Source organism: Macaca nemestrina, chromosome 9 (assembly GCF_043159975.1).
Source record: "Macaca nemestrina isolate mMacNem1 chromosome 9, mMacNem.hap1, whole genome shotgun sequence".
In the NCBI taxonomy this organism is placed as follows: domain Eukaryota; kingdom Metazoa; phylum Chordata; class Mammalia; order Primates; family Cercopithecidae; genus Macaca; species Macaca nemestrina.
The window spans coordinates 83,637,214-83,653,610 of NC_092133.1; the positions used below are offsets into that span (position 1 = coordinate 83,637,214).

At 53.7% G+C, this 16,397-nt stretch overlaps 1 protein-coding gene across 2 annotated transcripts; it reads left to right on the plus strand.

Annotated features, from left to right (window-relative positions):
- Window positions 1-2,531: 2,531 nt before the first annotated feature.
- LOC139356085 (NUT family member 2D-like) lies at window positions 2,532-15,555 on the plus strand. Of its 2 annotated transcripts, none has more exons than XM_071068870.1 (7): window positions 2,532-3,213; window positions 5,239-5,938; window positions 7,903-8,031; window positions 8,994-9,133; window positions 9,576-9,961; window positions 10,448-10,564; window positions 12,183-15,555. In XM_071068870.1, the coding sequence occupies exons 1-7, from the start codon at window positions 3,198-3,200 to the stop codon at window positions 12,219-12,221; spliced, it is 1,527 nt and encodes a 508-aa protein (XP_070924971.1). In that variant the 5' UTR covers window positions 2,532-3,197; the 3' UTR covers window positions 12,222-15,555. The 2 variants fall into 2 exon arrangements, with proteins under 2 accessions (XP_070924971.1, XP_070924970.1); XM_071068869.1 differs by lacking the exon at window positions 12,183-15,555 and adding an exon at window positions 10,899-11,798 and having other exon boundaries at window positions 3,062-3,213.
- The last annotated feature ends 842 nt before the right edge of the window (window positions 15,556-16,397 follow it).

Here is a 16,397-nt window from a genome sequence, read left to right on the forward strand (position 1 = left end):
CCTGCCTCAAGGCTCGTGCGCAGGCGCATGGGGCAGGCCTGGAGCCCGCCCTGGGAGCGCCCCGCTGGAGATGGGGAAATGGAGGGACGAGGCACCTGGGTACTTCCTGGGGCCAGACAAGGCCTTCTCGTTTGAACCTCCATGACCGTGCCTCTGAGAAATCAGTGCGTCCGCAAAGGCCACTCCCAGTTTTCAGTAATACAAACCTGCATTGCATGCACTTAGGTAACACTCTTGCTGAAAGGTTTCCCTTTGGAGGGTTTATCCTAAAGCAAAGTATCCTCAACTTGCATGTTTTGCATTCCCTTTGGACTGCATTTATTTCATTCCTGCTCATTCCTTTCAAAAAATAGTATGCCCTGTTTTCCTACTCAGTCTGGAGATTCCATTAAAGAACATTTCTGGCAAAGAATTTTAGACCTGAAAACACACTCCAAAATACAGCTTCTTCTGACTCCATTCCCAGAGTTTTCCCGACCGCATTCAAATGATTTCTAGAAATGTTTTTGTTATAGCTTTGATCAATTTCAGCTGACAGAGCAGCAGGTAGTAAGGGAACAATTGCACACTCCCCCACCCCCGACTCTGCAACACAGTGCAGAATTCCAGTTGGCAATAAAAATCTAGTAGAGAAGCAACTCTCTGACTTGAGTTTGTAATAACTTCAGAAGAAACTTTAATCATCACATCCTTTCTGCTCATTTGCAGGATTCCTATCATCTGTCTCCATGTGATAACACTGAAGAGCCTTCACATCTATGCCGGCCCAGGGCCTCAAGTGCAGAGACTGAGAGCTGGGCAGGACACAGCATGGAGCCGCCATTCCTCTACTGTTCCCTGATGGGGTGGAAGAGCATGTGTCCTCTGAACAGGGGATCCAAGCCCTGAGATGTTCTTTCTCAGCAGTCAGTGTGGCCCAGGACTTTCTATGGGCATGCTCAGAGAGCAGTGGCCAGAGGACTTCTGGCCACCACCTCCCATGGTCAGTCTTCACAAATTACCTTTGGCTAAGTTGATGTCTCTCCTCCTGGGGTCTAGGACTTCAGACATGCACAGAAGTGATTGCAGAATTGAGACAAGACACTGTTCCACAGTATAGTTTTTGTATACTGGTCAGAAAAAGACTCATTCAAATCCTGTATCAAAGCCATGTGTAAGAATCTTGAGAAAGCATCCGCTGACTGACTTGACAAGGGAGGAAGCAACCAAGAATTCTGAGTATGATATTTTTGCCTCAACATCCCTCTTAGATGAAGTTATTGATTGAAAATCATTTAAGTTTGCCCCGTGATAAAAGGTCTAGTCCTCAGAAAGATCTCCAAAGCATTTACGGTTTGTTTGGTTTTGTTTTGTCAAGTTTACCATGATTTCACTTGAATTGCTCTCCATTGATCTTTTCAGCTAATGATGGAGATAGAGTTGCACAGTGGAAGAGGGCTGCATGTAAGAAGACAGTTCTGTCTCAGAGGACAAAAGGCCTGGGAGCACCCAGACAGGCAGTCACTGTGTGGAGGTCACTCCCCTCCCAGTGGCCACTGTGGAGGCATTTCATAGAAATGCTTGCTGGACCATTCAGGTTTAGAGTTGGGACAAAACCAACAATTCATGAGGATATTGGACAGGAGTTAGGAACGACCTCACACAACTGGGGCAAGGAGGGGAGAACCTTGGCCTTGAGACTTGCAATCCACCGCCTGCCCCTGCAGTGTGGTCCCTATTACATTTTCCTGCAACTCTGCCTTCTTGAGCCCAAATGTCTTCAAAAGGGGTAAACGCTTCATAAGTGGCAACAGGGTGTGTTTCAGTGAATGTTAGCAATGTGCACCGGTCTGGCTGAAGGCCTCTTCCTTTCCCCAACACCCTCCCATCAGTGCAAAATTATCCCGCCCAGCAGGGAGTGACGTGTGTGTCTCAGAATATTTTGTTGCTGTGATCTGAGTACTCACTCCTCATCTCCTTTGACCGGTTTCCTAACACTCCCCTTGTTCACAACAGAGAACATGAGTGTTCTTTCCTGTCATTTTGACGCTGATAAACGGACAGTGATTCTCAGTGTGAAAATGAGAATGAAGTTTTTTTTGTTTTTTTTTTGTTTTGTTTTGTTTTTTTTTGAGACGGAGTCTCGCTCTGCCGCCCAGGCTGGAGTGCAGTGGCCGGATCTCAGCTCACTGCAAGCTCCGCCTCCCGGGTTCACGCCATTCTCCTGCCTCAGCCTCCGGAGTAGCTGGGACTACAGGCGCCCGCCACCGCGCCCGGCTAGTTTTTTGTATTTTTTAGTAGAGACGGGGTTTCACCGTGTTAGCCAGGATGGTCTCGATCTCCTTACCTCGTGATCCGCCCATCTCGGCCTCCCACAGTGCTGGGATTACAGGCTTGAGGCACCGCGCCCGGCCGAGAACGAAGTTTTTTTAAAGACAGGCTGTTTCCCACAGTATGCTGGGAAACAAAATGAAAGGATTTCTGGTCTTGGTGCTATAGGTCGCATAGCCACTCTTTCCTGGATTGAGGCTTTCCAGCAAAGGGGATGGGAAGTAAGGCTGGCCTGCTGGTGTGGACAGAGATTCCAGCAACATACATGACCTGGGGGCACAAGGATTGCTTCTGAAACAATGATGAGCACACAACCACCTAATAGCCTGGATCAGCTGAGACCATCCTGATTTCAAACACCCAGTCCCCTTGCCTTCCTAAGAATCCCTGTGTTTTCAGACTGAAAACATGTTCTGAATTGTGTTCAGGAAGTGCATCCCCTGTTGAAAGTCATCAAGAGTGGGAAAGAGCCAAAGTGGGAAGGAGCATGGGTTGACTGGCACAAAAGGAGGACTGTTGGTAAAGAATGGAAGTAAAGGGGAAATCAGGTATTAGCTTTTGCTGTGAGTCAGGACAATTTGAAAGTTGCCTAAAGAGATGCACACCATCTGTGTTGCTGCCGTCCAGTTGGAAGGGAAACTCAGGTTCTTGCCTAATGGCTGAAGCCGTTCACAGAATGTCCCCCACCCCTACCAGCTGCCCACTGCCCCTCCCCCTCTGCAGAATGTCTGGGGGCCTATGTTCCAAACCTATTTACATTCAAATTTTCCCTGCTCCACTTGGACTCAGGAGCATCTGCTGAGCCAGGTCACTCTCTTGGTCCTACCCTTGACTTTTCTCATTGCGGAAACTGCCAGACAGCGGTGGTCAGTGCCCAGCCTGAGGGGATGGCTTCAAATGGAGGTGAGCCTGTAGGGATGGGGGCATTATCCGAGTCTGCCATGCCTCAACTCCTTGGGAATTCAAATTTGACACTGCCCTGGGGACAGTTGATAGGGCTGATGTTGAGGAGGGAGGGAGCACTGGATGTCCCCAAGGACATCACACCTGGGGATGGCCATGGCACCCTGAGTCTGTGGTTAGGGAGGACGAATCCTTAGAGGTGGACCAAGATGCTTGGGGGAATACACCGTGTAGGGGAAAGGTTGGAGTGGATGGATTGATCCTTTCTAGAGGGAGACAGGTCATGTCATTGTGTGTTTGTAGGGAGTGGTGGGATCGTGTTGTGCTGGTGGCCCCGGGAGGATGACAGGCAAGCCTGAGTCCTGTGCCGTGTCTTCAGGCACCTGGAAGGTGCCCTTCCATAATGTTCAGAGGGATTTAGACTGGAGTTTTCTAGATCTTAGGGAGGAGTGGGGAGAAGTGGTCTCAGCCGGAAAACTGTTGGGTGGGTTGACTGTGACAGACCTTGTAGTGACTACCTCTGGGTGGGCGAGGCTGGGGGTTACTGTAACTGCCACAGCCTGGAGCCTCTCAGCTCCCTCCCAGAGCTGGCTTCTCTGTCAGTTCAGGTAGCTGTTGGCTTTGATTTAACAGGGGTGGGCAGATGGGGAAGTTCAGGCAACACAGGGCCTGGGCTTCCTGAGTTGTTCTGAATTGCTTGACCTTTTGTGGAAGCTCAGGTCTTCAGACCCACTTCCTCTCGTCTGCTAGCTCATGGCCTGTCCTCTGCACTTTGTGTTACTGTGGAGATGAAGAATTCGCTCCTATTCCATTTATACAGCCTCATGAGTGGGGGACAGGTGTGGATTCTTGCTGGTTCTCAGTGGAAGGGTCTGGAAAGGCTGGTTTCTAGCGCACAAATAGGAAGATGGCTCTCTTAATATTATTATTTAAGTTAGGATGTGCGTCCTGAATGATGAGGTGCATGTACTGTATCCCTTATTCCCCTTGACTAGAGACTGCAGGAGGTGCTAGTGAATAGAGATGCGTTCCAGACAACTTTACCTTCCCTGGCCCGTGGCCCAAGAACCTCTTGTTCTTGGTTGGCCACTATGTTCAGTTATTGGGAGCGCAAAGGAGAAGGACCACAGATGGGCTCCTTATCCCACTACCTATTGTAACCTGAGCAGCAGCTGTGAAAATCCCTAGACACCTCCCCTGATAGCCCTGCTGCTCACCATTTGCTGGCTGTGTTCTAATCGTGTGCAGCTGTTGCTGGCTGTTCAGTGACACTAACTCAGGGGACTCCACCACTGCCTCTCAGACCTCTCCCTGGGAACAGAGCTTCCTGATTGGCAGCTGGGACCATCAAGTACTGAGGAAAGGGTGGCCCGAATCTGACCCCTATTTAGCACTTGCTGTTGGTGGTGCCAGGACAATCACTTGTATGCTGGGCATGACGAGTTATGGATTATCTTCAGGGTTCGTAGGGCACTGGCTTGGGAAAGATTTCCATCCAGTGGTTTTCTTTTGTTGTGTTTGAGCTAGGAAAGACAGGGGTTTACAAGAGCTTCAGGAAAAGGCTGATTGAAGAGGAGATGGGGCCATAATATTCGGAAGCTCCTGACTTCTTGTCGGCCTTCTGAGTGCCAAGCATTGCCCTGGGGAAGGCCCCACACCTGTTGCTGAGCACGCTGAGGACCACCAAGCTACTGAGAGACTCATCCCTGACCCATGGCTTGGGAGATCCTGTGAGGCTGACAGGGTCTGCCAAGGAATCCCAGGGAGACCCTCGGGCAGCGAAGGCTTAGCTGTTGCTTCTTGGGGGACAGGGGTCAGGGAGTCTTGGTGACCGGGGCCAGGCTCTCTAGTGGAGCGACTCTCCCATGGATGAAGAGAGCATACGATGCACACTCAGGGACACTTACAAGCTGCACAGTTTCCCTGTCACATGCCCTCAGCTGTTGGGACTCCCCTCTGATTCCCCAGTGACTAGTGTGGACCTGGAGACCCCAGCTCATTCACCTCTTTCCTTTGTTTCCACAGCATACCCAGTGCTGGGACCAGGCGTGACCATGAACCCTGGAACATCCCTGTCTGTGTTCACGGCTCTGCCCTTTGCCACACCTGCTCCCGGCCCGGCACAGGGGCCACCCCTCATGACTGCTGGGGTTCCTACAGGCGGCCCACTGGTGCTGCCTGCCTTGCCCAACACATCTCTGGTGGCAGGACAGGATGGTCACGGCCCAAGTGGGGCCGCGGCTTCCAACGTCTTTGTCCAGATGAGGACAGAGGTGGGGCCTGTGAAGGCCCCTCAGGCGCAGACCTTGGTCCTAACTCAGGCCCCCCTCGTCTGGCAGGCTCCAGTCACCCTCTGCGGAGGTGTCGTGTGTCCGCCTCCCCTACTCCTGGCAGCTACTCCTGTGGTACCTGTTATGGCTGCCCAGGTGGTTGGGGGCACCCAGGCCTGTGAGGGAGGCTGGTCCCAGGGCCTTCCTCTTCCACCACCACCACCACCAGCTGCCCAGATGCCCCCCATCGTGTTTCCAGCGAATGCTGGGCCATGCCCACAAGGGGCTCATGGAGAGGGCAGCCTGGCTTCCTCCCAGGCTAAGTCCCCGCCGGACAACTCCTGTAACCCCAAGAGTGTCTATGAGAACTTCCGACTCTGGCAGCACTACAAGCCCCTGGCCCGGAGGCACTTTCCGAAGAGTCCTGACACCGAAGCACTTTCCTGCTTCCTCATGTGAGTGCCCTCGGGGCACCGGAGCTGTCCTGCAGCTCACATGTAAAGGGCTGCTGGATGGACAGGAGAGCTTGTTCATCCGCTGTTCAGGGGAGCTTGCAGGGCGGTTGTGAGGGTGATGGGTTGCACTATGGGAAGGTACATTTTCAACAACATTAATCTGGCTGCGGCTCAGGACAGACTGTCAGGGGCCTCATCTCAACTGCCCGTCACTGTCCCATGAGTCCAGTCAATCCTTACTTTCAATAATTTTCACAACAATGTTTACAGAAGACCCAGGTCAGAGAGGGTTTCTGGTGTGACGTGAGCTACGGTTTGGGTTTAGGTCTTTGAGTACACACCCCAGTGCCTCCCCTTGAACCCAGTATTGATGGCCAGGAGCACATCACATCAGGCTGGGAGGAGGAGCTGCAGGGCCCAGAAGGAACCTGGTACATGCCCGCAGTTCTGCCGAGGTCCAGTTAGCACAGCGGTGGTGGAGCCTTCACAGGGGGATGGTCTTGGGCCCCACACTGGGGTCGATGCTGGGCAGGCATTTGCATCTTCACCCTCAATCCCTCCCAGAAAAAGGGACAATGATGCTTCATTCAGGGGATGGTGAAGAGATGACTTGAGCTCACATATGACATGCATAGCACAGTGCCTGGAACATGCTATGACACATTACATGATAGCAATTATGATTACTGTCCCCATTACTATCATTATCAGGACTAGGCCATCTAGGAGAGAACTCCCCAAAGCCACAGGCTCCAGTGATAGCTCTGAGTGCACCACGAGCCCAGCAGCCCAGGGCCGTGGACTGTGGTGACTGTGAGGCAGCAACGTCAGCATCTGGAAGAGTTTGTGGTTTCATTCCCAGTCCCTACCTCTCTCCACACTGCGGTGCCTCTGTGACCCTGTGTTTCCCGCTGATGAGCAAATGGGAGCTTGAGCACATCCACCTTGCAACACACTGGCCGTTCCCCTAGGGAAGTTCCCTGCCTGGGGTGTAGGTGAAAGGTGACCCCATCTTCATCCCCAACAATCTCACTGCCCCCGCACCCTGGAACTGGTTGCATTCCCCCTTGGAGTGGAGTCCCGGTGCACTGGGGACCCTGATTCTTGGAGTGGAGCTGCCCCAGGCTCACAGGCCTTTGCCATGTCTCCTGTGGGAATGTGGGAAGCTGTAACTGGCTGCTTGCAGTGGGCTTGGACACGGCTCTGCTTTGGTTCTGGACGTGTGCTCCTGCTCCTCATGCTCCGGGACCCTGAGGCTGCGTCCCCAGGGGCTGCCTTACTCCATAGTCCCCAGGAAGCTGGTTAAATACTCAGTCCTGGAGCCCTGGAACCTGCTCTTTAACCCTCGCTCCCAGGTCATTCTGTGTGCACGCTGTCTCAGTCAGCTCAGGCTCTGTCGTAACAAATCCCATAGACTGGGTGCTTTATCAAGACACATTCATGTCTCCCAGTTCCAGAGGCCAGTAGTCCCAGATCAAGGTGACAGCAGATTGGGTGTCTGGTCAGGGCCCTCTTCCTGGCTGGAGAGAGCTGCCTCTGGCTGTGTCCCCTTATGGCTGAGAGGAAGAGCCCTGGCATCTCCTCCTGGCCTTATCAGGGCTCCGATTCCATGACTGGGACCCACGCTCATGACCTGCTCTGACCCTGACTGCCTCCAAATACTGACACACTGGCCCTGAGGGCTTCAGCACAGAAGTGTTGGGGGCACACATGTTCCACCCATAGTACTGAGTTCACTTCTCAACCCTGAGGACCTGAGGGGCAGTCGGAGAGGCCACATGGTAGCTTGTGTTGATGTTTGATCTTGCAGTCGTGTTCTGGGGCCTGAGGAGCCCACCTGGGGGAGAACAGGACAGGGACATGGCAGGACAGGTGTGGCGAGGACAGAGGCCAGGTGTTGGGACCAGGTGGGCTTGGGATGAATGGTGGGCTTATAGACTGGGACTGACTGCACTGGTTTACAGCCCAGTTCTCCGATCCCTGGCCCGGCGGAAGCCCACCATGAGCCTGGAGGAGGGACTGTGGCGGGCCGTGCAGGAATGGCAGCACACAAGCAACTTTAACCGGATGATCTTCTACGAGATGGCAGAAAAGTGAGTGTGGGGTCCTGGGGGCAGGGCCCGCATGGCAGGGTGAGAGTGAATGACAGAGGCCCGGTGGCCGTGGTGGCTTCTCAGCGTGGAGCATGAGGAGGATGTGGACAAATACAAGACGCTCTGGGCCCCTGGCTGCCTCAGGAAGCTGCTCCTACCACTTAGAGTGCTCTGGGATCTCAGTGCTGCCCTAATGGGAAGCAGCCCCTGCCTGGCCTGGGGCCTACCCCTGCCTTGACACTGGAGGTCATGGCGGGAGCAGCCAGCATCACAGCCCAAAGTGGGTCACCTCCAGCTGTGGGGATGGGGAGAAGGGGTCCTAGTGACTATAGACAAGAGTGGGGTGCAGGCTCCTCACAGCAGTGGCCAGAAGTCGGTTTTCTCCCATCCCAGCCTGACCAGGGAGTTGGGTCGGGGAGACCTATGCCCAGGACACTGTGAGCCCCATCTCTGGCCTGACCGCCTTTGCTCCCGGGCAGTCCTGTCCGTGAAGACAGACAGCAGCCTCAGGGGATAGGGGCCCTGTCCTCTGGGCTCAGCTTGTGCTTCTTTCTGATCATTGGTCTCCCAGGCCTTGTGGCCCTGGGTTATCTTTGAGCCCACAGTCCCAACCTCAGGACTCCTGCATCTGGGCATCATCCCTGATGCCTTCTGCCATCAACCCCACCCCTGGCCAGCTGAAACCTGGAGGAGGGATCCCCTGGGACCCTCCTGGACATCGTGGCCCTGACTTGAGTCAGGAAGCCCCGTTGATGCCATGGGCTCTGCAGGGGCCGGGTGAGGGAGGGTGAGCCCAGAACTCTGGGAGCAGCTCCCTCCTGGGACTGGGGGATGGCACCTAGTGAAGGCCTGGACAGTCCACCGGAGGCACTTCCTCCCATCCCTGCCCTCGGCCGCTGCCTGGTCCTGGGGAAAGGGGGTCTGGACCCTCTCAGCACAGCCTGGGCCTCCTTCACCCCCAGGTTCCTGGAGTTTGAGGCTGAGGAGGAGATGCAGATTCAGAAATCGCAACTGATGAAGGGGCCCCAGTGCCTGCCTCCTCCGGCCCCACCGAGGCTTGAACCTCAAGGACTTCCAGCCCCTGAGGCGGACAAGCAGCCAGGTATGGCTTCCCACATTCCCACAGGAGCCATGGCAAAGGTCAAAGGGGCCAAGGGAGGCCACCGTGCCCACACCACATGCTTCCCTTCAAGAGGGAGATCTTCTCCCTCCAAAAGGACAGCTTCCAGGAGCATACGTTGGGTATTGACCTGGTCAAGTTTCCTAGCTACTCTCTCCCCTCGCCCATCCAAAACTCCACACATGCTCTGCCCAGGAAGCAGGGATGAGCGAGGAGAGTACACGGCATATTGGTGGCTGCGAACTTCCTCCCAAGCGATGCTGTCTCACATGTGCCCCTCCTGCCTCCTCCCGGGGTGCAGTGGTTCAGGTGGTCCTGACCCACCTGGGACCTACTTCACATCCCCAAGCCCTGCCCTCCCCTGTGTGGTGCAGGCAGGAAGAGTGGCCCTCACCACACCCATCCTCCTCCCTCTCTGCCTCAGTGTACCTTCCCAGCAAGGCCGGCCCCAAGGCCCCGACTGCCTGCCTGCCACCACCCAGGCCCCAGAGGCCAGCGGAGACTAAGGCCCGCCTGCCACCACGCAGGCCCCACCGGCGAGCAGAGACCAAGGCCCGCCTGCCACCACCCAGGCCCCAGAGGCCAGAGGAGACCAAGGTCCCCGAGGAGATTCCTCCAGAAGTGGTGCAGGAGTATGTGGACATCATGGAGGAGCTGCTGGGGCCTCCCCTCGGGGCCACAGGGGAGCCCGAGAAACAACAGGAAGAGGGCGAAGTGAAGCAGCCACAGGAAGAGGACGGGACACCCCCAGACCCGGGCCTCCTGAGCTACATTGACAAGCTGTGTTCCCAGAAAGACTTTGTCACCAAGGTGGGCTGGCCTGGAGTGCTGGTGTCTGCAGGATTCCAGGGGGTAGCACTCCCAGGTCCTTGGAATTAAGCTCTGTTCCTTAGTTACTCAGCAGTGCGTGTATTTCCATGGATTTGAGTGTCTGTGTACGTGACTGTGTGTGTCTGTGTGTTGCTGTGTGTTTGTGTCTGTGATTTGTTACCGTGTGTCTTTGTGTGTCTGTGTGGGTGTGAGTGTGGAGTGTGTATGCTAACTGTGTCTGTGTCTTTTCCTGTGCCGTATGTGGGTCTGTTTGTGTGTCTGTGTGTGGTTTGTGTGTCTCTGTCTGTGTGTGCGTATGCTGCCAGGTCTGCGGTCTGTGTCTGTGGCTGGTGGTCACCATGATATGAGACAGCCCCACGAGGGTGGGGACAAGGTGCTTGCAGCTTTCTGCATCTCTTCTGGGTGTCCTTGGCTCCGGGTTACTCCCTGCCCAGGAAGTTCACGCCTTCTTCCTTTTGTTTCCAGGTGGAGGCCGTCATTCACCCCCAATTCCTGGAAGAATTGCTTTCCCCACATCCACAGATGGATTTCTCGGCCCTAAGCCAGGAGCTGGAGCAGGAGGAAGGACTCACCCTTGCCCAGGTACCCCAGGGGCAGGAGGGACCCAGCACACAAGGCCCACCTGATTGTCTAACCCCACCCTGCTGGGGATGCTCGGCTTCTTGGGGAGCCACTCCGGGGTGGGAAGATGCAGGTTCAGAGGGAGTAGGATGGAGAGGAGCCAGGGAGGGGAGTTAGGATGCAAGCTGCAGTGAGGCCCAACGGGATGCCCGGCAGAGCCACACCCTCTCTCTTTGACATAAAGCGCAGCTGCCTCAGGCTTCCCTGCCTCCCGCCCAAGTGTCCTGGTCTCCACCACCCTGGGCCCTGCTCACACCCAGGGCAGTCCCAGTAAGTGCCCCCTTTCTTTCCGCAGCTAGTGGAGAAGCGCCTCCTACCCTTGAAGGAGAAAGAGCATGCGAGGGCAGCCCCTAGTCATGGCATGGCCTGGTTGGACTCAAGTTCTTCTAAATTTGCAGCTGGCCAAGGAGCAGAGAGAGACGTCCCTGACCCCCAACAAGGGGTTGGCATGGAAACCTGCCCACCCCAGATGGCTGCCCCGGACCCTCAGGGACGAGGCAGAGCCCGCACTGGCATGACCAGGTCCGAAGACTCTGCTGTGCTTTTAGGATGTCAGGATTCCCCTGGGCTGAGAGCTGCCCGGCCAACCTCTCCTCCCCAGGACCACAGACCCACGTGCCCTGGCCTGGGGACCAAGGACACCTTGGATCTCCCTGGAGGATCTCCTGTCAGGGAGTCACACGGGCTGGCTCAGGGGTCAAGTGAGGAGGAGGAGCTCCCCAGCCTGGCCTTCTTCTTGGGTTCCCAGCATAAGCTGCTGCCCTGGTGGCTACCCCAGAGCCCTGTCTCTGCCTCGGGCCTTCTCAGCCCGGAAAAGTGGGGACCCCAGGGAGCTCTTCAGTCCCCATCTGCTCCGAGAAGAGGCCTCAGCCTAGCAGCCTCTCCTGCCACAATGTCCAAGAAGCGACCTCTCTTCAGAAGCGCATCGCCTGCTGAAAAGACACCCAACCCAGGGCCTGGGCTCAGGGTCTTTGGGGAGCAATCCCTGGCTTGGGGACTGGGTGGTCCCTCACAGTCTCAAAAGAGAAAGGGTGACCCCTTGGTCTCCAGGAAGAAGAAGAAGCGGCATTGTAGCCAATAGGGGCTTCCGGGCAGGTTTTCTGGTGCCAGTCCGCAAGGGTGGGGGTCTGGCATCTGATGCCCCAAAGCAGTCAAAATCTTCTTCCTCCCCAGTGCTGATCTTGCTGGGCCTTAGCTTTGGAGGGTAGGGGAGGGAGGGGAGAGGAGGGAGAGGGTGGCTGAATGGGTAGGGGAGAGAGGGAGGGGAGAGGAGGGAGAGGGTGGCTGAATGGGGAGGGCAGGGAGGGAGGGGAGAGGAGGGAGAGGGTGGCTGAATGGGAGGGCAGGAAGGGAGGGCCTGGGGGGAAGGGGCTGGGGGATGGGAAGCAGTGCCTTGGGTGTCTCATGTGTAAATGTGAATAAATGTAGTTGTGTTGGAAAATGCTCTCAGGGCTGCTGCCTCTGTCCTCGGGGCTGTGCTGCTCCGTGGAGGGTATCTGTGAGGGTGGGCAGAGGAACTGGGAGATGTCAGGCACTGGGAACCCACAGGGGCTGGCCCCACTTTCTCCCCCTGGTGTAGGGAGCCCCTTCAGTTGCTCCAGGGACTGACAGATGCTGAGGAAGCTCTGATCCCTCCCATCCTCCACTCACAAGGCCTGCCTGCATTAGGGAGGCTTCTTGGAACCTCCCTTCATTATCAGTATCCCCGGAAAATCCTGGGATTGGAGAGAGCTGGCTGGCTCTTGTTCTGCTTGGTGGGAGCTGAGGAGAAGACAGCCACCTGCAACATGGACATGGGGAGAGGCAGCCACTCCTGCTTAACCCTCCTCAGGAAGAGTGCAGGCACTGGGCTGAGCGGAGACGTTGAGGTGACCATCCACATGGGTGTGTTTGGGATACGACGATGGGTGGGGAGCAGGGGAAGTCACTCTGCCTATTTCTGGGCAGGAGAGAGTCTTCTCCAACTAGCTGCAGCAGATGCTGCTTGCTGTGGCCACAGGGACTGGCCTCAGGGGCCCTCAGGGTCCTCCATGGAGCCCCCCACAGCTATGATTCCTTTCCCGTATGATGACTGAACTCATGTGGAATTGATGTAGACACAGATGTACATTGATATCTAAAACAGTTCCCTCCCAATACACCATCATCAATGGGAACAAGCATGACCAGCCCACCAGGCACAGGGTGGGTGTCTGCTAGTTCCAGGACCAGGGGAAGCTGGGGCCCAGGCTGAGAGGGGTTGAGGGTCGGCCACCCTTCTGCCAGGCACAGACCCCAAGGGCAGAGCAGGGGCTGCCTGGGATGTGGCATTGGCTGTCTGGGAAGTGCCCTGGGAGTCGGGGGCTAGGCATTCGCTGAAGGGAGACTTCCAGAGTCTGTGAGTGAGATGAGGACTGCATCAGGAGAGGGACCGAGGCTGGGGAGGACACTCTGCTCTTTCCCAGGTTGTCCTGTCCTCCCAGTCTCTGCTGAACTCCCCTGACCCCATGGGCCAACTTCTGCCCCCCTTACCTCTAACCCACCTCTTAGAATCTCAGATCCCAGCATGGACGGGACCCAGCACCCGCCCTGGTTCCCTCCTGGCCAACACCTTCTTCTCCACAGTCCGAGTTCTGATTCCTCCCCCAGGGCCCTTTTTGGCTCAGGACCCCTGTGACTGCCAGGGCGCTGGTCCCAGCACTGCCTGCATGCAGAGCTGTGGTTATGGCGCTGGGGGCTGGCCCAGCAGCAGAGACTGGTGGGGTAAAACCGTCCGGTACACAGTGGCCTGGCCCCTCAGTCAAGTGACAAAGGGAGCCATGTTTGGGTCCTCTCTGGCCCCCTCTACCCACAGAACACAGCAGTCAGCCAGACAGATGCCCCTCTGCCCCCTCCCCTCTGTTCGATGTGGGCAGTGTTGGAGGTCTGCCGTCCTCTGTAGCCTTTGGGAAGGAGAGTTTATCTTGGCAGGGCTTCCCCAGTTCAGTGCACATCAGGCCCTCGGGGAAAATGTGGCGAGTGAAGAAGAGTCACTGGTGGGTGATGTGGGCAGCTCCCATGACTCCTCTACATTCAGGGCCATCGACAGGAGATAAGGTAGCACTGCCCCTTTGCAGGAGTTAGGAATGTTAAATGAGCCTTGTTTGAAGGGAACGTGGTCCATATTCTGGCGTGTGTGGGTGCCCAGCCAACTTCCTCACCTAAGGGTTAAAGTGACACCCTGGGGCTCCTGCTGGTTACCCCACTGGCTGTTGTCTATCCCACTGTCCTTGTCCTTGTTTTGGCTGAACCATTCCTAGGAAGCAGAACTTGTGCTTCCTCTACCGCTGTGTCCCACCTGAGCCCTACGATGTGCCCCTAAATGGGCACAGAGGGGCTGACTGGGGGGCTCTGGCAGACTGAACACACGTCGCCCCCCGCCCCCCGCACAGTTCCTGTGTTGAAGCCCTAACCCCCAACGTGATGGTATTTGGAGATGTGACCTTTGGGATATATTCAGGGTTAGAAGAGATCATGAGGGTGGGGCCCTAATGATGGGATTAGGGCCCTGGTAAGAAGCAGAGACCCCAGAGCTCTCTCTCTCCCTGACACGAGGACACAGTGAGAAGGCGGCCATCTGCAGCCCAGGAATAGAGCCCTCACCAGAATCTCACCACACTGGGACACTAACCTCGGACCTCCATTCTCCAGACTGTGACAAATACATTCGTTTTTTTAATATGCGCCACCACCCCCAAGTCTATGGCACTTTGTCCTAGCAGCCCTATGTGACTAGGACAAGGTCCATAATCTCAAGAACTTCCTTCCTGACTGGTATCTGGAAACCGTGCATCAGAACCACGGGAAAGAAAGGCTTGGCCCTTTGCGACTGTCAGTGCACCTCCACCCCAACTGCGGTGTATCACACATGAACCAGGAGAGCCTGGGACGCAGTGAAAGGGAATCTGTAAATACCCATGATGTCGTCGCATCCACACTTGGGGAAGCCATACAGCTTGCTCACAGCAGGTGCTGGGAGTGTTCTGAGGCTCTCTGTTGACTTGGCCTCCCTGCTTACGCACCCAGGTCACTATCTGGGAACCGGTGCGGCTGTAGCTGCCCCAGGCCAGTTTGTCTCCAGAGACCCCTCCGTTCACCACTGGATGACAGATCCCTGAAGAAGCCATGGCCTCCTGGGAAACTCCATCTGACAACCTGAGTAAGGCCGGCCCCCGTTAGTGAGCATGCTGTGCTTTCTGACAGCTGCCAGAATGGACTTGATCCAGGTGGCTGCCCTTTTGTAGCTCACTTGGATTCTAACTTCAGTGTCACATGATGCCCTATGAATGGAACATACAATATGTGTCTTTCATATCTGTCTTCTTTCACTTAGAATAATATTTCCAAGGTCATCCACATTTTTAGTATGTATCATTACATCAAACCTTTTTTGTTGCTGAATAATATTCCATTAATGGATATACTAAAATTTATCCATTTATCAGTTAAGAACATTTGGGTTGTTTTCACTTTTTGGCTATTGTGAATTATACTTCTCAGAACATTTGTGTACAAGGTTTTCTGGGGATGTATGTTTCCATTTCTCATGGCTACATACTTAAGAGTGAAATTGATGGGCCATATGGAACCTCTATGTTTAACCATTTCAGAAGGTGCCAGACTGTTTCCAGTGTACATGAACCATTTTATATACCCACTAGCTGTGTGAGGGTCCCAGTGTCTCTCCATATTCCGGCCAACATTTACTATCAACTCTCTTTTTGATAAAGTCATCCTAGTGGTTCTGAAGTGGCATCTCATCATAGTTGCATTTGTGTTTCCCTGATGTTGAACCTGTTTCATGTATCTATTCGCCACTTGTATATCTTCTTTGGAGCAATGTTTCTCAACGCTTAGTAATTTTTAACTGGTTTGTGTTTTGTCATTGAGTTATAAGAATTCTTTATATATTCCAGATAAAAATGCTTTAGAAGATATAATTTGCAGAAATATTCTCCCATTCTATGGGTTGTCCTTTACTTTCTTGATGGTACTCTTTGAGGCACAAATGTTTTTACTTTGAATGAAGTCCATTTTATCTATTTTTTCTTTTCTTACTTGTGGTTTTGATGTCACCTTTAAGAAACCATTAACTAGTCCTAGGTCATGAAATTTATTCCTATGCCTTTTCCTTTTTTAAAAACCATCTTAAACATTTTAAAGTGTACAATTTAGTAATGTTATGTGTATTCACATCATTGTGAAATTTAGATCTTTAGAAATATTTTATCTTTCACAACTGAAATTTTGTGCACATTAAATACTAATTTTCCCCGTACTCCCACCCCCAGTCATGGCAACCACTACTTGATGTTTCTGTGATTGTGACTACCTTAAATACTTCATATGAAGGAAAGTATTTGTCCTTTTGTGATTAGCTTATTTCACTTAGAATAATGTTCTTGAGATTGATCCATGTTCTAACATGTGACATGATTTCCTTCTTTCTGTAGGCTGCTTAGTCTTCCATTGTATGTATATACCATATTTTATCCTTTCATCCACCAACGAACATTTGGATTGGATCTCTTGGCCATTGTGCATAATGCTGCAATAGGGATTGTACTGAATTTGTAAATTGTTTTAGGTAGTATGGACATTTTAACAATATTAAGTCTTCAAATCCACATGCATGGAGATGTCTTTTCTTTTATTTGTATACTCTTTGTTTTCTTGTAGCATTGTTGTTTTGTAGCTTTTAGCATCCAAGTTGTTTGCCTCTTTGGTTAAGTTTGTTTCTAGGTATTTTGTTCTTTTTCATGCTATTATAAATAAA